The sequence below is a fragment of the Orcinus orca genome, chromosome 9 (genome assembly GCF_937001465.1).
Source record: "Orcinus orca chromosome 9, mOrcOrc1.1, whole genome shotgun sequence".
NCBI classification, from domain to species: Eukaryota; Metazoa; Chordata; class Mammalia; order Artiodactyla; family Delphinidae; genus Orcinus; species Orcinus orca.
Window position 1 is genome coordinate 92,087,397 of NC_064567.1, and position 21,986 is coordinate 92,109,382.

Below are 21,986 nucleotides of genomic sequence, written 5' to 3' on the forward strand. Positions count from 1 at the left end.
CATCCTGTGAAATGGTCTCTGAGAACATGTCTCCGACCATCAGGAACAAATGTCTATTGTGGATTTTTCAAAAGAAGTTTCGTGCCTCAATTGGTGTTATCAACAAAGCCCAAGGTGAATTCAGTTCCATTTAAGGTCTAGATCTCAGTGTAAGGAACTCAAGAAACTCAGTCCAAATAGTGTCCTGGGATGGATCTGAATATCACAATATCTCAGCTAGACTCCTCTCCACCCTCAGGATTACTCCCCCAAGGCAATCACGTTGAACCATTTCTGGTTTCAGCCTTATAGGTTTACCTGCACATTTCTAAATACTTTCCATTTACCTCTGACTCGATTTATTAGTTTTATGTACCATCTGTTCATTTCTGCTATGGTGTATTTGGGTTTAGCTCACTTATGACATCTCCCACTTTCTCCTCCTCCCTCCTCCTAATAGAAGTATAGAGTTATTTTTTGTTAACTTTGTAACTTTAAATAGCATATTTAAATCTCCATTTGTTCTGTCAACTATAGAGGTGTCTCTTGATTCCCCACTCAGTGCTCTGGTCCTCACTACCCCTCCTCCCTCCCACCAACCTCTCACTTCTACCTTGTCAAGGATGATAGCATTTGTATTCTCATTAAATCCTTCCTACTTTGTTTACAGGTTGTTTCAAAAAATTGAAGTCTAGTAAACATTCTTAACTTTAATGTGGCTACCTAATTATTTCCTGCAGAGCCAAAATATGTGCTCTGATCAGATGTCCTTCTCAGTCTGGATTTTTGTGCCACTCAAAGAAAATACTCAAATAGACTATCCTTTCATACTCTACAAGTGCTCAAAATTATGCCACATTTTATGCACAATTGAGTCATGTTGTCTCGTCTCGTTTCTTATAAAACTATGCATTTCTTCTTCTATTGTTTGTTGGTTTTGCCTGAAGTGTCTTACTGTCCATCCCTTTTATGATGATGAGGAGGAGGATGATGAAAAGAATGGTAAACCTTCTGTAGAAAGTAGTTACCATCTTTCAGCTTCTTACTTTTCCTATAGCATTAAATCCATTCAGTGTTTCTTCTTGGAACTCAATGACTTCTTGTTCTAGTTTGGAACAGATGCTTCATTTCTAGATTGTGGCTTTCCCAGGCAGCTTTTGTTTTCCCTGAAGTTTATAGTTTCCTTTCTTTTTCTTTTTTTCATACTCTCACATTCTTCCAAAAGCACAAATACTTTATCACTTCCATGGAATCCCCCTTTGCTTCTGGACATATTTCACTAGAGCCCTTCCTTTATGCTGCAGTCTGGACTGGGTACTTACTCTTTAGAACTTCCAGACAGCTGTCATAGTGGGGCTCCCTTGTACTGTTCTTGTGGGGGATGCACACTGCTTCTGCATCCTAAATCTTCCTCTTTCTTGGTTCACCCCCTTATTTTGCTGAAGTATCTATTTAACTTCCTAAGAAAAAGGTAAGTAAAGATAAGCTAAGTCCTTGTAAGTTCCAAAATGGGCTTTCTTCCACTTTCACTGTTAACAGTTTAGCCAGCAATAAAATTCTTGGCTGGAGATCATTTTCTTTCAGAAGGTAGAAGGCATTGCTCCACTGATTTTAGCTTTTTATTGTTTTGCTAATGAGAACTATGGTGCCTATTTGCGTTATGTCTCTTTGTATGTGGCCTTTTATTTGTCTCTCTGAACTCTTATTTAGGATTTTAAAAAATCTTTATCTTTGGTGTTCTGCAATTCCATGGGGGAAGTATCAGTATCATGGAGGGTGTTTTTCCTTTCACCTTGGTTGGCACTCAGTAGGAACCTGGATGGACTTCTCAAGGCTCGGAAGAGCCATGAAGAGCTCTGTGTATTGGGGTGAGACTGTGAACTGACTGGTTTCTTCAGGGTGACTGAGAAGAGAAGGATGTACTTTGGGGTGCCACATCCGCATTGGAAATCCTAATTCTTCCCCAGTTTTTTCAGTTTCTTTAGAGGAGAGCCTTCCCATTATTTTCCTGAGAGTTTAGGCCTAGCTGGGGGCCATTCTGCAGGTGGAGATGTTGGGAGGTCAGCTGTTCCAGAGGAAGGCCTCAGCAAACCCCTGTGGGAATTCAGGGGAACTTGCCACCTTGAGTTCTCAGCCTCCCTGATAAATTGCTGGGTGGGTGCAGCTCCCCTTGGGACGGCCCATGCCACCACTTCACCCCTTTGCTTTACAGTGGGCACTTGTCCTCCACTTTTTCCATCTTCCCTATTTAATGGGCATCTAAAAGCAAACAGTATGTCTCGGACTTACGATACTCCAACAAGAGTGTTCCCCTAAATGTCAACAAAGGCAGTAATGGGTGGAAAGTTGCTCTTCTATCTCAAAGAAGGTGTTAAGGAATGCTGGAAGATTCCCAGATGTCTGTTTTCTCTTCTTTCCAACCAGTGATTTTTGTTTTGAAATTTTTTGCCAATGGAAGAACAGATTCATTTTTTGAAAAGAAATATCCTCAAAATTATGGAGATGGATAAACAAACTGCTCAGGTTGAAGGCCAAGGGAAGAGCCTTCCCCTCCTGGATGGGCTGCTAGGAGCCCCAAGGCCAATAGCTCCTGATCCCGTTGGGCGGGGGGCGGGCGTTGGTGCTTTAGAATGCAGACTTTGTCCTACCCTCTGGAATCCACTTGTCTAATAAGTTCCCCAGGCGATTCGGTTCCATAATTTGAGATAGAGTTGGGGAAAACACCTGACCGGAGAAAGAAGCTTGTGTGGCTCAGGCAATACATGGAAAATTTGTGGGAATATGTTCAATGGAAGAATTTCTGTCTTTGTTTTCCCCTGACATCTCAAGAGATACTTAGATCTCTGCCTTAAATGCAAACAAAGCAAATGACAGATTAAAGATATTAGCAGTATTTCTGGAGCTGAGAACACTGACTGCTTGTGAGATGGTTACACATCATAATCTTTGAGGCAGAACTGATTTTGCTTGTTTGGGGCATTGCTGCCAAAATAAAGGCAAATTTTCCAGAAAGTCTTCACCTTCTGTACTTTTTCAAAGTCCCAAGTCCCCAAAATGCCGTTTCCATGTACCTTACAAAAACTTCTGTCTGCCGGTGCATGCTAGGGATGCTGTTAATGAGGGTACCAGGAAGCGTTCCTGACCTGCATCCTTGCTTCAGCTACCTTGGATGTTATTACCTGGTGGGGGGTTGGAAGGAGGGAAGATGTCCAGTTTTACCGACTCAAATTCTTCTGGTTGAGTTGTTCTAGATTCAATTTCTTTCTTCTTCTAGGGATTTCAGTGGGCAAGAAAAGTGAACAGTAAATACAGAGTTAGGGAGGCAAAGGCTACGTACATCAGGGAGCACGGGATTTCCTTTTCGGTGGCGCATGAGTTCACTGATTTGTAAGACTGGGGCTGATCTGGGAGTCACTGTCCCCAATTAAGGGACAAAGCCATTTGGAGAACTCTTAGCTGCCACCTGACTATACTCTAGAGACAACACATCACAGAGTTCCATGGACAACGTAACCTGATACCCTACTTGGTTACTTTCCTTAAAATGTCACCAAGCTGCGCACAGTGTTGGGGCCGCCCAGGGTCTAAGTGTAGAGGAAACATTCTCTCACCACAGAGGCAAACTTGTGACACGAAGCAAGTGTGCTGTGGCCCTTCCCCACCTCCCATCCACTCATACCTCTCACCCCCTTTCCCTCGACCCCATGTCCCTGGTCTTAAAATAACTCATGGCTCACACTCAAATTAGCATCTTTATCCTCAAAATACACATTTATATTTCATATCAGCAGGCTTTAAAAAACATTTTGCCTGCAGCAGGACAGGGCTACAACTGTACACACTTTCTCAGGAGCTGAACGATTCATCACTGAGCAGACACACCTTCAAAGCAGCCTCTGTAAGCTGGGGACCTGTGCCACCTCTTCTCAAGAGCAGGGCCATGGAAGGCATCCCTCTACGAGGGAGTAGTTATCTTCGTTCCAACCCTCAGGGGGAAATAGCTTGCCCCTGATTCTGTTCTGTTAAGAGGCTTTGGGAAGTGGCAGACCTAAGACTGAGTCGGCCATAGCGCTCATTAGCTGTGTGAACTCAGGCAGGTCACTTAACCTTTCTGAGCCCAAGTTCTATATGTGTAACATGGCAGTGATATAATCTATCCATATGGTTGTCCTGAAAAGTTAATTCATCCGGAGACTTCCCTGGTGGTCCAGTAGTTAAGACTCCGTGTTTCCAATGCAGGGGGCACGGGTTCGATCCCTGGTCGGGGAACTAAGATCCCACATGCCACATGGTGTGGCCAAAGAAAAAGCTAATTTATCCATTTTAAATGACAGTGCTTTCCAAACTGTGAAGCACTGTCTGATTTTGAACCCAAATTGCAGTCACTGTTCTTGGCCTGTTCAGAGTCCAGCTTCGGCAGCATTTCTAGAGGGGTGTCTCGTGTGCGCCTCGGACTGAATCCACGGTCCACGTTGATAGCAATCCATTGCTCCCGCTGCCAGACCTGTGCCTCTCCCCCTCCAGTGGACACAGCATTTTCCTCCCGGTGCCGCCCGGCATCCTGCAGCCCTGCCCATGTCTGTCCCTTTGCTCTGCCAGGCACAGCCCTAGCCCTGGGGACTACACAGCCATGCAGAGTGGAGAAGGATTATCCCCTTCCCTTGTGGGGTCCCAAGGCAGTGCGGCTTGGTCTCCAGTGTGCGAATATGGAGAAACAGCTATTAGCTATTAATAATATTGTTATTATTACTATTATTATAGTAAAATACACATAGCATAAAATTTGCCATTTTAACCATCTTAAAGCATACAATTCAGTAGCATTAAGTACATTCACAATGTTGTCCAACACTCCCCACCATGTAGTTCTAGGACTTTTTCATCACCCCCGCCCAGGAGCCCCATACCCACGGGCAGTTACCCGCCAGCCCCTGGCAACCACGAATCTGCTTTCTGTCTCTGTGGATTCGCCTATTCTGTACATTCCATATAAACGCAACTATCCAGGATGTGGTCTTTGGCATCTGGCTTCTTGCCCTTAGCAAGAAGTTCAAGGTTGCCCTTTGTGTTTTTACTTGGTGCTCTTTCCCTCCCTAGGACCAGGCTTGCACCAGGGGACTGGGCTAAGGATGGGCTTGAAAAGCCATTACCATCACGCTCTTTGCAGGATTCCTGGTCACTTGCAGTGATAAAACCCGCCCACTTCCCTCCTCCTTAGCACGGGTCCTCTCCCCTCTGTAAGTGTATTGCTATAAGGCAACTCAGGTCCCAGCCAGGCCCAGAGTTTGTAATTCTTCCCAGCAGACTCTCAAACCCAAGCCTCCAGTTTGCCAACCACGCCCACAGATCCCCGAACCTGGAAAGTCCCAGAAAATGCTGACACTGAACCCCTGACTACACTGATTATAATAGTCTGATGTTGTACTTTGCGTTAACAAAGGTGAGTGAGCGTGTTGCTAAGAATCACGCTTCCTTTAGCATTTGAGTCCTATTCGGCTTTCTGTGAATCCCGAGGTGTTTCAGTACCTTGCAAAGTACAAGAAACGTTTGTATTTCTCCAGCATCATTCACGGCCTTGCCCTTCATGGGCAGGTAGAGAGAATGAGTTTCCTTTCCGTTTCTCTGCCTTGGAAGTAATTGTATGTAAAGCCCATCCCGTATAGTTCTGATACCTCTGTGGTGGGGCTTTATTTATGTGCCTGGTTTCCTGAGAACACCTTTAACAAAGATCCCAAAGAAGAAAATGTTTTTCCTAAATTAGTTGATATATAGAAACTGAACAAATGGAGACATGCAAGCTTCTTGACTTCTCCTTTGTGATATTAAATTATTTATTTGAGAAGTTCCGATCCACTCTAGGAAATTCCAAGTTCGATAGAAAATTGTTTTGTGTTTCTTTTTCAAAATTGTAAGTTTTTAAAATTTCAAACATCCTAATGAAAACTTCTGTGCCTCTCTTTTAGTTCTTTCATGCCTACTGTTAATGTAGTTAAATTTTCTATTAAACATTGGCCCATGGAGTGTATAGTAACCAGACATAGAGGAAATAATCATAAAAGGACATAAATACCAGGGAAGAAAGTAAAGTCTTAAATCTTCTGTGAAATAGGGTCAAAGCTTTACCCCCAACAATCATCATTTTATCTGCAAACATACTCTGTAGTTCAAATATGTCCTTGAACCTTCCTAACTTGTATCTGTATCTCAGTATGCTTTATACAATGAGCAATTTAGAGGCTCCATATTTTAGTAACTTTTTTTTGCTTTTGTTTTCATATTATCGCGTAGGTGCCTTTGGCATTTTTTAGACCAGAGTGGCATTCTTGTACAGCCCCCTCACGCTTTTCTTTGCATCCAGTACATACCTGAACATATTTTGTTGTCCATCATTTCTTGCTTGCAAATGTCAAATTAGTTCATGTAACTCAAAGAGGTTTAGTCTAGGTTAATGCCTTTCCAGGCAAGATGCAGGTTATGGGAAAGACATAGCCAAACGATGTGAACTCACCAACATCAAGAAACGAAGACATATTTGGGAGCACGTCTCATTAGTAGGTTAGGCTCTGCTGCACCTACCCGTCTGCCAATGTCCATCTGCCAATATTCCCCAGTCTTTCCTGTTTTCAAATGCTGATTTAGATAAATGCTTTTCTAACCAAAATGGAACAGTATGGTATTTAAGTCAACCATGAAAATAAGCACTGACATACGTGCCCCCCACCTGAAAGAAATCAGGACAGGTTTGATTTGAATCAGGCAGGAGGCCAGATGCAATCAGGTTCCCAAAGTCTATAACTCCACCAAAAGGAGAGCTCAGGCCCCACTCCCCCAGGACCCTCCCTCCAGATTGCAGAAGATCCTGGGGGGTCAGAATTGAGCTGGGTTCCCAGCTGTTCAATAAAATGTGATTTTGTACAATAGGAGCAGGGAGAGGGGAAAATGGCAAAGCCAGATCATTCTCTTTAAAGTTCCGATAAATGGGATGCTAACTGGGTATTATTTTTTTTAATATGGACTTTATTTCTTAAAGCAGTTTTAGGTTTGCAGCACAATTGAGCAGAAAGTTCAGAGTCCCCATTGACCGGGTATTTTCCAGCCCTGTCTCTCACAAGCCGTCTCTACCTGTAGAGTCCCAGAGCACTCTGGATTTAAATGAAAGGCAGGACGCACACTGGGCTGAGTGTTTGAACAGACCTAGAGTAACTCACTGACCCAGTGAGGACTTGCCATCCCCACTGGTCCAACATGGAAGCTCTACATGGACCTGAGAGCACAGAATTGGTATTTGGTACCCCTGGGAAAGGTCAAGCTCTCATTTCATCAATACAGCTATGCCTTACTTTAAACAAACCTGATTATATATTTAAAATCTGACTTATACCAGTGGTGAATTGAGAGTGATCCATCTTCCCACCACTTTCAAAGACAGGCTCCCACCTCTCTAAGGTCTAAAATCAACAAAACGGCCCAAAGTTTCTGTTCCAGGCAGTCCATTCTCCACACTGTCCTTCAGAAACATCACCTAAGCCATACTGTCATCTGGGTGCCCCTCCAGCCTGGAATATCCTCTCCTCCTTCCTTCTGGGTATAGAATTCACTCTCTTGAGCCCTCTCGGTCCTCAGGAACACTGCCTTGGCCTCTCTAGCCCACAGAGAAACCCCTCTCCTCATTTTCCTGGACCTTTTGGTTAGTTTCCACACTGTTGACCATTTAGGCAATTAACTGAGATGTATCAAGCATCTCAGTTAATTAGCAGGACTGTAACAGGCACCCCAAACCTGACTATTTCTTACAAGTTAATCTTATATCCACAAATACACTATAAACTCCTTAAAGTCAGGACTATGTCTCCCTGTTAAATCCTACGTACTATCAGACACAGCATTAGTGCCTAGCTGGTGTTTTCATTTCACAAAATGATTCTTAATTTTACAAAAATAGTCCCTGGTTGACTTCCTTACAGAGAAACTTCTTCAGATGTGCTCAACATAAGGTTCAAAATACATATATTTTTTAAGAACGTCTTTGTTGTATGAAGTCAGGTGTATGATATGTCACTTTACAGAACCACTAGATTTTTTTTTTTTAAATGGGGACTAGTTTAATGTTGCAAACAGGAGTTACTACTTTTGGGAATCTTGACTAATTCTAAGTAGGGCAGGAACAGGATAGCATTGCAGCCAAGGCCTGTGGGTTCAACATTGGTCCTTATATTTAGTTGTAGGCTTATTAGAAAGCTTTTAGGCTGATATTCAGGCAAAGAAAAAAGTGAACTTGTAGCAGTCTTTTCTCTAGATCATTCTTTGGCCGAACGGTTTTTCTGCTGCAGAAATTGTTCAGGGCTAGATGGGCACATGGGAACAAATATAGTGAGCTCGGTGTTAAGACAACTTATCCCACCAATGCTTACTTTTCACAGAACAAGGAAAAATCTGGAAAGATGACTTCATCCTCTCGGTTCCTGGCTTGTCCTTGAGGTGCCAGTGTGACCAGTCACCACAGTGCACAGTCGCTGACTATAACCCTTCCGGTGTGGGGCTGTGTCTCTCTGATGAGCAGGCAAAAAGTTCAGACTCAAGCTTTTGATTCTGCAAAACTAAGAAGCATGTACTACCTTTAAATTTTTTTAAAAAACGGTAGAAACTTGAAACTCAATGTCTAAGCACATTGGCGGAGGTCTGAAGCAGCGAGTAGAAATGACACCATTAGTGGTATCGATGATGAAAAGGAGATTACGAACACTTTAGCTTTCTGTTCTTAACTCCATTTGAGCGTTTGCCAAAAGAATTAAATGGGTTGAACTTTAAAAATCTAAATCAGATCTTGAAAGTCTAAGTGTATTTCCCAAGCAGCGTGGAAAGGAAGAGAGGGAGAAAGTACTTAAAAATTACCTCTGTTCCTAGTACACCCGCTTGGTTTGCTCCGTCCCTTTGGAAGTAATGCCTGATGGGTTACACTCTGGTCCTCCCTAAATTTTAAAATTTCCCTGAGAAGTGACTCTTGTTCTCGCAGTGCACCGCAACCCTCTGAAATACCACGGAGTTTCAGGGCATGAGGGTAAACTTTTTCTAAGGGGGAGCCATCTCGGCTCGCGGGGTGCCGGCTGTCAAAGCCACAGCACGCGGTTTGGTCGTGTACGTTTCAGCTCCACGTGTTTGTTTCAGCTCCACGTTCCTTCTGTCTCCTCGCAGCTACCTCATCCCTCAACTCCCAACTGCAGCAGCTCCAGCAGCTGCAGCAGCTCCAGCAGCCGCCGCCGCCCGCCCCGCCGGGCAGCCAGCACCCGCAGGTGCCACCGCAGTCCCAGCCGCCGCTGCCGCCGCCCGCCTCCCAGCCGCCGCCGGCTCCTCCCGCCCACCCTCACCCCCAGAACCGGAACCAACCGTCTCCAACTCAGCAGAGCTCCAGCTCCCCTCAGAAAGCCAGCCAGTCTCCGGGACACGGCCTCCCGTCGCCGCTCACGCCACCCAATCCTCTGCAGGTACGCGCCCCGCCCAGGGCCCAGGGGACCGGGCCGCCGGGTGGCGCCCTCCCCGGAGGCAGAGGGCAGGCCAAACTTAGCATCCACTTCCGCAGCGTCTAATTCAAATTGATCTCTTAGAAGGAGGGAAGAGGGAGCAGATAGCGGGCAACTGGGGATGCATGTAAACGAAACAAATAGTAGCCCATTGACGTTGCCCTCCGAAGGATAAATGTTATCTGTTTCCTCCTGTGACAGGCCAGCACAGTAAGTGCGCTTGTAGCCTGTAATAACTCCACTTTATGATACTTTCTGAAGGCAGCAAAGATAGCATCCAATTAAAATTATTACTAGCAGAGCTTTGTAGCCCCGTGGAGAGCTGCATCTCCTGTCCATGAGGCATGGTGGTTATTTCTCTATATTATGAATACAGCAGTGTCTTACCTTAAGTACTCGGTGCTCTTTTGTTTCTATTTTTCCAAAGACTCTCTGGGGTTAGGAAGGTAAAGAAATCTAGCCCCGATCTTATGTCCCAGATTCCAACCATTACTCCATGGATTAACAAGTACTCTAAATTCATGCCGAGATCCTCCACAAATATGCATCTTTATAAAATAATACAGCTTCCGTCCATTTACTTTATTGCTGTGAAGCTGAGGGCATCCAAAATAGAATTTGAGGCTAATCGTGAAGGCTCATCTTTAATCTACTGTCATCGAGGAGCAATGAACAGGAGCATTCAGGAATATATAATTCTAACATTCAGAAACTCATTTTTAACTTAGATGCCTTTAAAATAAATGAGCTTTAAAAGATAATGACTCTGATGTCAACAGATCAGATCCAGACATTAATAGCTCAGTTTTGGACTTAAAAAACGTAATGATGTTTTCTTCCAGGAAGATTTCAGATGATTTAGTACATTTGTAGTGCAGTGACACATTCCCACAGAGTGGAAAGCCTATGCACTCATTTCAAAGGCCAACTCACCTCCCTCCTGGATGGTGGGTGCTCACACTGCAGTCAGTCCAGCCCTGCCCCACCTGAGGACAAGAGTGATGTTATCCTTTGGTCCGAAACAGCAAAGTATGCAGAATCAAGATAAATTGGCCTGCAGACAGAAAGGCCAGTGGATTAGAGACTTAGTGTTTTAGAACCGATTTAATTTGTTGTTCTGTAACTTTGTTTCTGTGTGTTTGGCTTCTCAGTGGTGGCCCAAATTTTCTTGGAAATGGAAACATTCGGGTGTGATGAGTAATTGTCTTCCTTGGCACTTGGGTCATGGCTACTTGCAGTTTGAGCATTTTCTCCAGTTGGGCTTGAAGGTGTATTTTTTAAAATCTTACAAGTATGAGACAACACAATACCTTTGACATAAGACTGAAATGAACACAGGCTAAAAAACTCTTGCTTGTACACTTGACATCTATGGGGAGAGTAGGTCTGATCAAATTTACCAGATGCATGATGAGAGCAATCCTAATGTTTTCAGCATTTGGAATTCAACTCTGATTATTCCCAAGAATGAGTTTAATGCTTTTTTAAGAGCAGTTAAATTAGATCTATCTCAACACCCTGTGATTAAACATTTTCTCTACATGAGCCATCAAAATACGTGAAATTACCAAAGAAAACACGTGTCCTTCTCTGAGGGATGAGACTACTTAGTCCTGCCCCTAGTTGGCCTACTTAGTCCATTATTCTGTAGAGTGCAGTGAAAGCTTTGAGTTCTGTGGACATCAGCCTTCTCAGAACACAGTCAACACCTTACAAATCTCTATCGGCCAGTAAAAGGCAAGTGTAGACTACCCATTTGAATAGCTGTTGACAGGACATTAGATGAGATGACCGCTCAGCCTCATGAAAAACAAATGCTACGAGGAGAATTTCCCAAAGTTCTCCTAATAGTTTCCCATGGAAATCTGGGAGCTGTTTCGTTTTTTGTTTTTGCAAGAAAAGAAGCCTCAGAATCACATTTATTTCTGTATAACCCTGAGAGAATATTCTAATTTTTCACTGTTGGAGTTTTAACTTACAAACTTACTAAGTATATTGATGAGATAATATTCTTCTGTGGGTCTAATGAATGACCACTGAATGGGTGATGTGGTGAAACTTTAAAAAATATTACTGAGTAGATAGAGAACTAATTTTGAATAAGTCTACATCAGTAGGCATAAAAGGATTTTTTTTTCCTTTCACGATAGGCATGTGTAAAGGAAATTGAGAATGCCATGGTTTTGAAATATCGGTTTTTCTCTACACTAGCTGAAGGGTTTTTGAATTTGCGGAACATGGAATGTTTGAACTTTTGAAAAAGAAAACTATTCAGAAGGATTTTGTTTAAAAAAAAACCCCACAAAACTTTGAAGGATAATAATCATTTCTCAAACTGTACAGATGCTGTCATATCTTCAGAAAAAATAATAAATGAAAGTAGCTTGTATAGGTATATTTGGTGAGGTTATTCCTCAAGATGAAAAAAAAAATTAATAGTGCTGGCAGGTAGTAAGACTCTAGACTAAAATTCCCCAAATACTTCTGGTCAGGTTTTTGTCTAATACTGCAATAAAATTTGTTTCACTCTTTTACTCAAGTCCATAAAATGGATTGCATTTCCAAAACCAGGTTGTTGTTTCAAGACGGATATGAGTCTAAAGTATTATCACTTCAGAGAACTAATTTTGATTGCTCAGGGTTATGGGAGGGCTGGTGGTCCAGCATGGATACCAGAAGCTGGCCCCTGGAAGCCTGTCTTTAAACTCTTCACGGAGAATCAAGGCCCACTCACCCACAACTTCATTCTCAGGAGGGATGAGAAGTTCTAAACAGGGATTATAAGTGCAAACGTCTTCAGGGGCCAGGCAGTCCATATAAATAAGTAAAGCAGACTTAAGTATAAAACCCAAAATAAAAATTTGAAAACAGTGTGTGGGACAAACAAAATGCATCTGTGAGTTGAATTTAACCATTAGGTTCCAGGATGAATATCAATCCATACTCCTTATTTTTGTACAACCCACCTGCCACAGGCTGCATCAGAATCTAAAACCAGAAATATAGAGTGTGTTGGGTAGAAGCAGATCAGAAACATAAGTGGAAGCAACTTCCTTTTTTTTTTTTTTAACATCTTTATTGGAGTACAATTGCTTTACAGTGGTGTGTTAGTTTCTGCTTTATAACAAAGTGAATCAGTTATACATATACATATGTCCCCATATCTCTCCCCTCTTGCGTCTCCCTCCCTCCCACCCCTCTAGGTGGTCACAAAGCACCGAGCTGATCTCCCTGTGGAAGCAACTTCTTGAGGGGAAAGATACGGTCTAATCATTCCTGGGTAGAAAAAACAATACAAAGCTTTAATTTCAATATATGATATTGATCTGGATAAAGACCCCATAAGCCTAAGAATGGTGAAATACCTCCTTCCTATGACCTCTGAGATGGCTTTTCTTGAGACTTTTCCTTGGGAGTTTTTAACTTGTACTAAGGAAATTCCAAACATTGTGTGGAAGGCCTGGCATTTTCCTTCACGAGTGATCTGGAAATGAGCTGGACATAGTTGGAACCTAGTCATGGTGCCATGCGAAGAGGGGGCTTGTTCTAATTCTGACCCTGCTTCCAACTAACTCACAAATGGAACAAGTTCTTTGGACTTCATTTTCCTCATCTGTTAAATGTGTGCTGAATATGATTTTTAAGATCCTTTTCAGGTCCTTGAGTCTATGATCTAAATGTTGGTAGGCCTCTAGAATTTTCTTGGATACTGAAAACCCAATGGTCCTGAAGATTCTCTGAGTATTCTTCAAGGTCAGGTTAATTTCTTCCCACTCGCTGGGTGGCAGAGTAGAAAGAAAGTAAAGACAAACGTAAGTGGGGTAATGATAGCAGAAGCAGATTTTATCTTAGCCAGAGAGTCCAAATTAAAGTCAAGTTTTCATCCTCAGAGAGTCACCGCTGTAAACTCTGGTCCCTGGTTGCTTTTTCATACCTATACATTAGAGAAGCTTAAGAAACCAAATGCTGCGTTTAACCTTGGCCTTCTGCATACCGTCTTGCATGGCAGGAAGCAGGATCATCTTTTCCTTTTCTTGTTGTATTGCACATTTTAATAAAAAAAAATCAAACAGAGGGAGAGAGAGACAAGTGGAAGCAGTTAGGGGGGAGAAAGCTATCTGTGCTTATATGAGGAATGAGGAGTACGGTCAGCTCCTCGGGGTGAAGTTGCTCGAGAGAGCGTAAAATTGTTCCCGACCATGTGCATTTGCTAATGTAAAGGTCTTGTTACCACTCAGGCATCCAGGAGTAAAACTGCATTCAGATTCCACGTCTGCAATGCAGCAACTCAGCCTCCTGATCTTCTCATGTGGGATGTTTCCCCCTCCCCCAGCAAACTTTCAGTACTACTTTCCAGAGTGATGGAGAGGGTGGTATATTATCACTTTTTCAAACAAAGAGCCCAAGCCCTCAAGAAGGAGTTAGACCTACATGATTTCCATCCTTTTAAAGCAAATGGTCTCCAAGCGTGTCTCCTTCCTATAGAAAAGGCCCAGTGCCTGGGGCCAACCCCCTCTCTCCCCAGCAGTTAGTCTTAATTTAACACAGTATTAGTCAAAGCTTGGTGGGTCTAAGTTTTTTTTCATCTATAAATAGAGGAGGTAAAATTAAATACTTTCTGGAACTCTTTCCCTTTTATTTGGAGTTTTATGTTACAAACCTCTAAAACTCACTTGAGTGACCTATGCAGGTACAGGGGAGAAAAAACTCTTTTTTTCCTCTATTCATCCTAGGTTCTCAAGCTAGGGGCCTGTAAAGTAGACTAACAAGGGACAGATTAAGAAGAGAAAAACAAACAAAAGTTTATGACACATGCATCGTGCATACACACGGGAGCACTTAGTGATGAGTAACTCAAAAGGGTGGTTAAAACTCGGGCTTATATAGCATCTTAACAAAAGAACAATACATTTTTAGAGAAGTGACAAGACCGAGGAAAAGGACTGTGAGCTTCTAAGTGTGGCAAACTGTGGGGGGGCAAATATATGGGGAAACTCATAGTAGATGAGCAAGATTTGTTATAGATTCTTCTGGTGCCATCTCTGGGCTGATAAGGGTCTAGACTTGTCTCCAGTAATTAACTCCTGTCCTTCCTGGTAGAAGGGGGACCTTCTACCAGGAAGAGAGGGGAGGGGAGCCCCCTTTACAAATTTATGTCCTGCTTTTAGGCAAAACAGGAGGTTGGCAGAGAGCTTTTCTTGTATCTACTGATTCTTAGTTCCCTTCAGTGCAAAATAATCCTCATGTCCAAGTGGCATATTTTGGGATGGCATATTCTGGTATCTTTGGCAGGCATATTTATATAACCCCTCTGTGGTCATTATAAATTCTAGTAGAACTCAGTCTACACAGGGCTGGATCAAGTGTAAAATTCTCCTCGCCTGGGCCAAGACTAAGATAAGACAAGTGAGGCGTTCATTCTCAGATGCAGAATCAAAGCGCACCCAAAACTGCAGTCATCAAGAGAGGTCATATCTTAATTCAGTCTTTAAAAAATCAAAATGAATGCCAAAATCCATGATGAACTAAATATCGCATTTTAAAATATAGGATCAGTAACGGTATTGAGCCATATTGGAGTCTGAGGCAAAAGGAAAAATCAGTAACACTGATTTTGTTGGTCATGAATTTTTTGCATTCATTTTGATTTTTTTTTAAATATCGCATTAGATGTTATTCATCTTGATCAGTGTGGAGGGGCACACCCTTAAATTTTTTTTTAATTGCATATTTATTTATTTATTTATGGCTGCGTCGGGTCTTCGTTGCTGCTCGTGGGCTTTCTCTAGTTGTGGCGAGTGGGCTTCTCATTGCGGTGGCTTCTCTTGTTGTGGAGCACAGCCTCTAGGGGTGCAGGCTTCAAAAGTTGTGGCACACAGGCTCAGTAGTTGTGGCGCATGGGCTTAGTTGCTCTGCGGCATGTGGGATCTTCCCGGACCAGGGTTCGAACCCGTGTCCCCTGCATTGGCAGGCGGATTCTTAACCACTGCGCCACCAGGGAAACCCAACACCCTTAAATTTTGTGCCTGAAATGAGTTCCTCACTTGTCTCAGCTTGGCTACTAGCTGTGTAAGTGATTTACTGAGCAAATACTCTCCAAGGTCAATGGCATTCTGTGCACTGGAAATTTCAACCAGGTGTTGGATGCCACTTTCTAGTTGAACCTGAAAATCGTACCGAATTTTGCACAGTAGAAAAACAAGTGCATGTTGGATAATGGATTGGGACAGGGAGGCGCTGTAGAAGCCCATCCTCCTGTGTATTGTACAGATCTAATAAACCAATCACTTTTTATTGAATTGAAAGGTTACGACAGTCAAAACACTTCTTTGGCTGATATTTTTCACTGAACTAATTTATGGTTTATGAGATTAAGTAAGTTTGGTGAAAATGACAGAAGTATTACTATGTAGACAACATTCTCCCAGAGCAACCCAGGCCATGAGGACCTTTTAAAAACTGGAATCGTCCACACGGAGTGAGTAAGTCTTCCTCTTAGTCAAAGGAAATGTCATTATTATGGATGAGAAAATCCATCCAAGCCCAGAGGGTTCTCATGAAGATGAAATATAACATACTAATGAAAATGCTTTGTAGGCTATACATTTGTTAAGCAAATGTTAATTATACTACAGATATGAAAGAGTATGAATTTATTTCTGTTTATTTGACTATCCAGTAAATGGAGGGCTTCATTCATGATTCCCTCATTCAGCAAGAGGTTGGGTGAGAAACAGGAATCCCTTTATCCAACCGTATTCAGCCCTGAATAAAATAAACAAAACATATTTAGCTACATTCTTGGCAAGGGACAATTTTTCCTTTTATGAAAGAAAGAAAATCTCCTTTAAAAAAAAAACCCGCAGTTCAACATTACTGACATTTCAAAGAATTTATTAGAAGCATTTGAGATCCAGGAGGAACAACAAAGTTTATATTGCTTTGAGAGTGGCAGGGGGAAAAATTAGTTTACCAAGTATATACTTATATACTGTGGTACTTCTTAGTCATTGTCTAGATGTACCATTCCTGGCCACTGCTCCATAGATTAGTCAAATCATGTAGAAAGGGGTTTAGCAAAGAAGGTGGTATGTTCACACCACTGACATTGGAAGCTCACATCAAGTAGCAATAGATGGAAAGGATGCCAGACTCAAAAGGGGCCGTGGAAAGATTCCTGCAGCATTTGAACATGGCAAGTTACACCTTCTCAAGTAAACAGCACCAACTCTGATCGCGACAGTGGGGCAGATCCCTGGCTTGTCCGCAGCAAGTTCAGCGGTGAGCGTGGAGCCACACACCCAGCTTGGGTCCCATCACTGACTGTTGGATGTAGCTGATAAGCTAATCCTAAAGTCTAGTTCAGAATGCTTCTGAAACAGTTTTGCCTGCATGTGCATAGATACAGGTGGCAGTGTGAGCTGCCCCAAATGTGCTGGCTGGCATCTCGCTCTGAATAAGCAAGACATAGCCAGTATTTATGTTAACTTAATACAATATTCTTCTGCTTTCATGATCAAGTGTTTCTTCTTGTAGTTTAGCCTCAGTTCATTTCCTATAGGCTTGAGGTAAATTTTCCACAGGCTTTTATTTTTGTAGTTTATTTTATTATTTTTTTTACATATACATGTATCTATTCTTTTTCAAATTCTTTTCCCATTTAGGCTTTTATGGAATATTGAGCAGAGTTCCCTGTGCTATACAGTAGGTCCTTGTTGGTTATCTCTTTTAAATATAGCAGTGCATGCATGTCAGTCCCAAACTCTCAGTCTGTCCCTCCTCCCCCCTCCCCCCGGTAACTATAAGTTCATTCTCTAAGTCTGTGAGTCTGTTTCTGTTTTGTAAATAAGTTCATTTGTATCATGTTTTTAGATTCCTCATATAAGTGAAATCATATGATATTTGTCTTTCTCTGTCTGACTTCACTTACTATCACTTCATGATAATCTCCAGGTCCATCCATGTAGCTGCAAATGGCATTATTTCATTCTTTTCAATGGCTGAGTAATATTCCATTGTGTATAGGTACCGCATCTTCCTTACCCATTCATCTGTCAATGGACATTTATGTTGCTTCAATGTCTTGGCTATTGTAAACAGTGCTGCTCTGAATGTTGGGGTGCGTGTATCCTTTCGATCCATGTTTTTCTCCGGATATATACTGGGATTGCTGGATCATACAGTAGCTCTATTTTTAGTTTTTTAAGGAACTTTCATACTGTTTTCCATAGTAGCTATACCAGTTTACATTCCCACCAACAGTGTAGGAGGGTTCTCTTTTCTCCACACCCTCTCCAGCTTTTATTGTTTATAGATTTTTTGATGATGACCATTCTGACTTGTGTAGGTGACATCTCACTGTAGTTTTTAAAAGTCCACAGGCTTTTAAATTGACTCCCAAAGTATAGGCTTGCAAGTGAATATTCTCCAGATTGTAAAGAAAGCACTTTTGCCATTATCTGCATTTATTAAGCACCTATGAGGTGCACTGTGGCCTTAAGCAAGGTTTGCAGAACAGCATAATGCCATAGGGCAAGCATGATCTTTTTTTTTATTTTGAATATTTATTTATTTATTTCTGGCTGCCTCGGGTCTTAGTTGCAGTGCGCAGGCTCTTTGTTGTGGCACGGGCTTCTCTCCAATTGTGGTGCGAGGACTCAGTAGTTGTGGCATGCGGCCTCTCTAGCTGTGGCTCGTGTGCTCAGTAGTTGCGGTGTGTGGGCTCAGCTGCCCCACAGCATGTGGGATCCTAGTTCCCCGACCAAGGATCGAACCTGTGTCCCCCACGTTGCAGGGCGGACTCTTAACCACTGTACCACCAGGGAGGTACCAAGCATGGTCTTTAGAAGCAAGACAGACCTGGGCTCAGATGCTGGTTCTGCTGGGCAGTTTGGTGAGGTCAACCCATCCTTCCGAGCCTCAGTTTCCTCATTGGTTGGAGAGTCATTGTGAGGATTAAATGAGATGATTTGTATGAGAGTATCTTCAGTTCCTAATAGCTGGCCCACGAAAAATATCAATATCCTGCCTGCCTCTTTGCCTTCCTTGACTATAGATATTATAATCCAAGGAGGACTGTGAGACAAAGAGACCCACTTGAAATTGAACAAAGAGCAAATAGTCATGGGATTTATAATGCACATGTACACCACAAAATTATGCACGGTACGCTACATGAAACCCCTTACAAGCTAGGATGCGGCTAATAATGACATGTGAGTTTTGTCACGTCAGAGAGGTTTGGAGGATTTCCGAGGAGGGGGCTTAGCAGAGGGAGGGTAGAGCTCATGCCGTACAGGTCAGGGCTGCACTAAGGCCTAGGAGACGTGTGGAGATTAAAGGATTCTCACTTCAACCCACAGAACCTCGCTTTCTTCATCAATATAAGTAAGAACCAAAATCTCCTATTTCCTTCTAAATTCCCAAAGTTGTGCTTTTTAGTGTGTGAGTAAACAGGAAGAACCTTGGTGTTGCTGGCTCTGCCCCTCACTAGCTGTGTGACCTTGGGCAAGTCACCTAATCTCTGGGACTCGGTGTGTCACTTATTACATGGAAAGTTTATAGTAGATAATCTTTAAGTCTGTTCCAGCTTTACAGTCTATTTATGAAATAACACAAATAAGGTGGTTTGAATTATGCGGGAAGAAAGAACTATGTATGTAAAACACCGTTACCCACGACACGTATGTAGGACTCAAGAGATACTCCTGATGCTATTTGGCTAATATTTGCAGTGTGTTTTGAAATTTATAAAGTGCATTTTTATATACATTATTTCATGCATTTGGCCTCATAGGTTCACAGTTCTAATAATCATTAGCATTTTTCAACGGTATCTTATACTCTCTAAGGACTTCGGCCTCTCATTTTCTTCTCCCAACAACCCAGAAGAGGCAAAAATCATCTTCATTCAGATTCAAGGAAATAAGCGTGTTAGAAAGTTGAAACAGCTTCCTCAGCGTCGTTGTCAGACCTCAGAGCACCTCCGTTTATACTTTACCCTCTCTGCAATGTTCATTTGGGCTGTTGGTGAAATATTTTTTTTTCCTTATTTGGCTTCCAGCATTTTATAAGGCAACATTTCTCAAAGTGTCTTCTACAAAATTCTAGTCCAAAGAGATTTTATTGAAAATGGATTCCATAGATTTTGGGATTCCAGCTTTTTTATTTTTCCCCTTTTACACAAAACAAAGTAGAAGAAATAATACAGGATTAAAACTGCAAAAGTAGTTAATTGGCAGAACACACATACACACAAAAATCCAGATAGGAAGACAAGCTTATTTACAATGAGGCAACACATGTAAATTACGGTAGTTTGTATACAAAACCTTAAAAAAGAAAAGTCAAACATATGCTACATGAGTGCCACTCTTTACAGCAATATTGAAGGGGAGAAAACAGCACTTATTTAGGAACAGATATACCACAAGGTCCAGGTTTTACAGCATCAGTGCAATAAATTCACAAAACTATATTACAGCTAGTTAATCAGTTTGAGAACTGTTCCCAAATATGTCACATTTCCAGCCCTCGGAGGTTCATTCCTACAGATATCAACTACTCCATCTATGGGGACCAAAAGCAGCCAGTGTTACCATAAAATGAGAATCTTAAGGCTTACCTTTAAAGGCTTATTCTGGTCTTGAAAAACTAGTAGGATTTTCTACTGAAATGAATCTTGACTAAACACAGGATGAGTTTTGTTCTTTATTGGCTGGTGTTGGAGTGAAGGTCATAGACATGACTCTTAACCTATTATGTATGTACTTTAGTTGCAGTTAGCTGAAAATCTGAAATTAAAAGTATGCTAAAAATCCTAAATACCATCTTGTGTAAGCCTGCTACTAAAAAGCCTTTAAGGATATACTAACTTCAAGTTTAAGTGCACGGGAACAAGAGTTCTAAGCCTGTCAGATTCCCCATTTGGGAGGAAGGATCAATGTTTCCAACAAATTGCTAAATTCTGCACAAGGGAGAAGCCAACACATACTAGGCCATGGAATTAGGTTCATTTTATTCCACGAGGATTCTTCTCCCACGGTATCGAAACAGAATGAGTAGTGAATCTTAATTGGTCTCTTCATCAAAAGTGGTAAACTTGATTTCTGTATTCATGAAGCCAGACAGTTGTTTAAGCAGAGTGTGGAAGCAGACAGTAGAACCAGCTTCCTGTAGTCACAGACCACTATCTTGTATCCAGCTAAAGCAAAGATCAAGTTGAACAGTTATCCCAATCCACTGTTAACTGTACTAAAGGATGAAGTTCACCACTATATTATTTTAAAAGTAAGAGTTCAGTTAACCCTGGGTGAGAAAAACCAAGACGAGTGGTGATGATGAATGAGTTGTCCATATAAGGCCAGCGGATGAGAGCACACCCATGAAGACACTGGGCATAAAGCCTTACTTGGCAAGTCGGAATTTCTGCTAACTAAGGGCAGAATGAGGGACAGCAAAGAGCTACATCTGTAATGTTTTAGTATCCAGACAGCATAACAGACGCTGTCCCCAAGGACAATGTATATGCCATTAATCACACTGAATAAAGCAGATGCATTATTCATTTTTCTTTTTGTTTGAGAAGCTTTTTTATCTCTCTTTTGGCCATTCCAATGTACTTTGAAATGATTCCATGTTGGTTTAGTCCAGGAAGCAAGAGTAAGAAAGTCACTATCAGGTAGGAGAGACAGATGTTGTGGACTTGCTGTCCCACCCAAGCAGCCGCAGCAAGAGAAATGATCATGGTCATGAAGTACACTTTAGGCTTTTCTTCCTTTCGTGTAAAAAGGCATTTCCACCAGCCCACAGCTCTGCGTCGCGTTTTTACTAGATTGCTGCAAATTTCATGGAATCACTGCTGTTGCTCAGTGGTCCATTTATTGGAGCCAAAAATTCTAGGCGCTAGAATGGGAACAAGGTAGTCAGCCAAACACAAAAACATAACAAAACAGGAAACTCCTGACAGAACGGATGGATCTAGATAGTAGATAGTCAGAAACACCAAAGAAACCACACCCATGATGGCAGGTGGAAACCAGGCTCTTTCCCATCGGAGGACTTTATCTGCCATTAGCATCACTTCTCCCCATCCTTGAAGCTGCTCTTCCAGACTTGTAGTCTCTGCAGTCAGCAGGTTGGTGCTGGGATTATCTCCTTCTGCCATCGTTCCCGAGGTACCCCCTCAGCGAGCCCAAGATGCCCCCAGAACTGGCCTTCCTCAGAGCCACTCACAACAACCCTAGCCTCCTGGGTATATCTTGATGAATATTATAATACTAAAAACTAAAAGACATTCTGTAGTAAAGATGTCTAGTTAACATTATTTAACCAAGAAATTCCCAAACTTATGTAACCACTGAACCATTTTTTTAAGATAACACTGATTAATATCCCATGGGAAATTCCTTCAGCAACCACTGCTCTAAGGCTTCCTTCTCTGTTGTACAATCTGCACAACTAAAATAACCTTGCATTTCCTTACCTAGA

At 42.1% G+C, this 21,986-nt stretch overlaps 1 protein-coding gene and 1 pseudogene across 3 annotated transcripts in view; one reads left to right on the top strand and one right to left on the bottom strand.

The window, feature by feature from the left end:
• POU6F2 (POU class 6 homeobox 2) overlaps positions 1-21,986 on the top strand; it is a 382,660-nt gene that overhangs the window by 250,885 nt on the left and 109,789 nt on the right. For all 3 annotated transcript variants that reach the window (XM_049714566.1, XM_049714565.1, XM_004263329.3), the window contains exon 5: positions 9,172-9,461. In XM_049714566.1, the coding sequence (XP_049570523.1) occupies positions 9,172-9,461 (290 nt within the window). The remainder of the gene's footprint in view (positions 1-9,171; positions 9,462-21,986) is intronic.
• On the bottom strand, positions 21,046-21,667 carry LOC101275131 (ADP-ribosylation factor-like protein 6-interacting protein 1; annotated as a pseudogene).